Source organism: Austrofundulus limnaeus, unplaced genomic scaffold, assembly GCF_001266775.1.
Source record: "Austrofundulus limnaeus strain Quisiro unplaced genomic scaffold, Austrofundulus_limnaeus-1.0 Scaffold895, whole genome shotgun sequence".
Taxonomy (NCBI): Eukaryota; Metazoa; Chordata; class Actinopteri; order Cyprinodontiformes; family Rivulidae; genus Austrofundulus; species Austrofundulus limnaeus.
The window spans coordinates 108,243-110,176 of record NW_013953297.1 but is presented as its reverse complement, the minus strand read 5'-3'; the positions used below and the strand labels follow the sequence as shown (position 1 = coordinate 110,176).

General features: G+C 41.1%; 1 protein-coding gene across 1 annotated transcript in view; it reads left to right on the top strand.

The window, feature by feature from the left end:
• Positions 1–1,317: 1,317 nt before the first annotated feature.
• The window catches only part of ipo8 (importin 8), a gene marked incomplete in the record, with an annotated part of 58,989 nt that continues 58,372 nt past the window's right edge, over positions 1,318–1,934 (top strand). Inside the window, 1 exon segment of the mRNA XM_014029392.1 lies at positions 1,318–1,533. Within this exon segment, the coding sequence (XP_013884846.1) occupies positions 1,450–1,533 (84 nt within the window).

Here is a 1,934-nt window from a genome sequence, read left to right as displayed (position 1 = left end):
TTGCACGGCTTAATGGTTAAAAATAAAGGACTTTCCTTTAAAAAAGTATTTGTATTTCATGTATTATATAACTGCATTTGGCCCGCAGCCATGGATAGATTTTCATTTTGGCCCCCTTGGGGAAAATGTTTGGGCACCCCTGCTCTGATGGTTGCAATGGCGGTCACTAAATAATATTTGCCAACATTTTCTACTTTTAGTAATTTGACACAGTCAAAAGCGGGACGTGTGTGTGTGTGTGTATGTGTGTGTTGTGTGTGGAGAGGTTTTTCCTACAACATGGGGTTGTAAGAAATACGTGTTCTAATATCGGCTGACAATCAGATGAACACACAAATGTTAAATAAAATGATCTGTTATAGGAAATAAATGCCATACAACACCAGAATTCCGGAGTGGGGTTTATTATGACTTATCACCGGCTGACAAGTCAAAACCACACACTGAATGAAAAACAGGAAGTCCCCGTATAAATACAGTCCAGGAATCTTCAATGCCTGAGTTCGCCCTATGTTGGCCTACGGCTGAATCACAGGCATTCAGACAAAACAAACCTCACACTTGTGTTAATTCAGCTTTTATTCGGACATGTATCTACCCCATTTCAATTAACACATAATAGATCAACCATTATAACAATGTTATAAAAAAAGAAACCCTTTATACTCTCGTGTTGTTTCTGAAATCAGTACTAATCTGTAATAATTATAAATTTCTTCAGGGTATTTTTTTTTTTTTTTACAAAAAAAAGCAGCCAGATGGGGACCGAAGTGAATCATGGGGACCATTGTCAGGTCCCCACAGGTCCAAATGCATGTTACAGGTGTGGGGTTAGGTTTAGGACCAAGGTTTAGGTTAGTTTTAGGGTCAGGWAAGTTTCTGTGAGGTTAATTTTAGAGTATATGGTCAGGGTTAGGATATAAAGTCTAAAAAACATGAATGGAAGTCAATGGAAGGTCCCCACGGGGAGGAGAAACAAACATGTGTGTGTGTGCGCGCGCGTCGCATTGTGCGCTTGTTTTGTGCGCCAGGCGCATGTCGCTCGTGTGGCACTGTGATGGTCAGGGCTTTCAGCAGTTGCAGCCTGGTGAGGTAAAACTACAGTAGTAACACCTCCACACCTTAGTGTGGCACCAGAGGCTTTCTTCAGACAAGATTAGATTTATTTTTTTATATCCAACATCAAGTTTCTGTAAGAAATAAAATTAGCCGGACATATTTGGAAAAGACGCTCTTTACTCCACTGCTGCCACGTCGCTATTATAATAATCAATTTGATTTTGAAAGTAAAGACCGGAAGTAGTATTTTTTTGACTCCCGGAAGTGTTTCAGTCCTCTGACCACAGGCCGCTGAATGCAGAAACAAAATAGTCGGTCGGTCTGTTGAAAGTAGCTGTGCAGGAACGTTAGCTGACGCTTTACGCATGTGTGAGTAAAACGAAACAAAATATGGATCCCAACCGGATAATCCAGGCCCTGAAGGGGACCATCGACCCCAATCTGAGGATAGCGGCAGAGAATGAGCTGAACCAGGTAGGAATGCTTGTTGTTCTGGTCCATAAATGAGARCCAGCGGTGTTCGCAGAGGAGAACAGACTGAGCTTTAGTGCTGCGGACTGACGTGTGACGTACTACAACCGTTTTCTTTTCACCTTCTGACCGCTGTTGAAACAGTACAGGTAACCACCAGGGCAGACCGTGAAGTCTGTGTGTGTGTTTACCGGTGTTACACCAAATTCTGCGACCCAACATGTTCTGCGACCACAGGGGGCGGTAGAGTACATTCCTCTGAATGCACGTCGTGAAGMATATGGAGAGCCCTTTCATACGAAATTAAATAAATAAATAACAAAGTAAATAAATAATGTAATTAATAAAGTATAAATAAATATTCCATTAAATAAATAAATGTTCCTGTGAAATAAAACTAAATC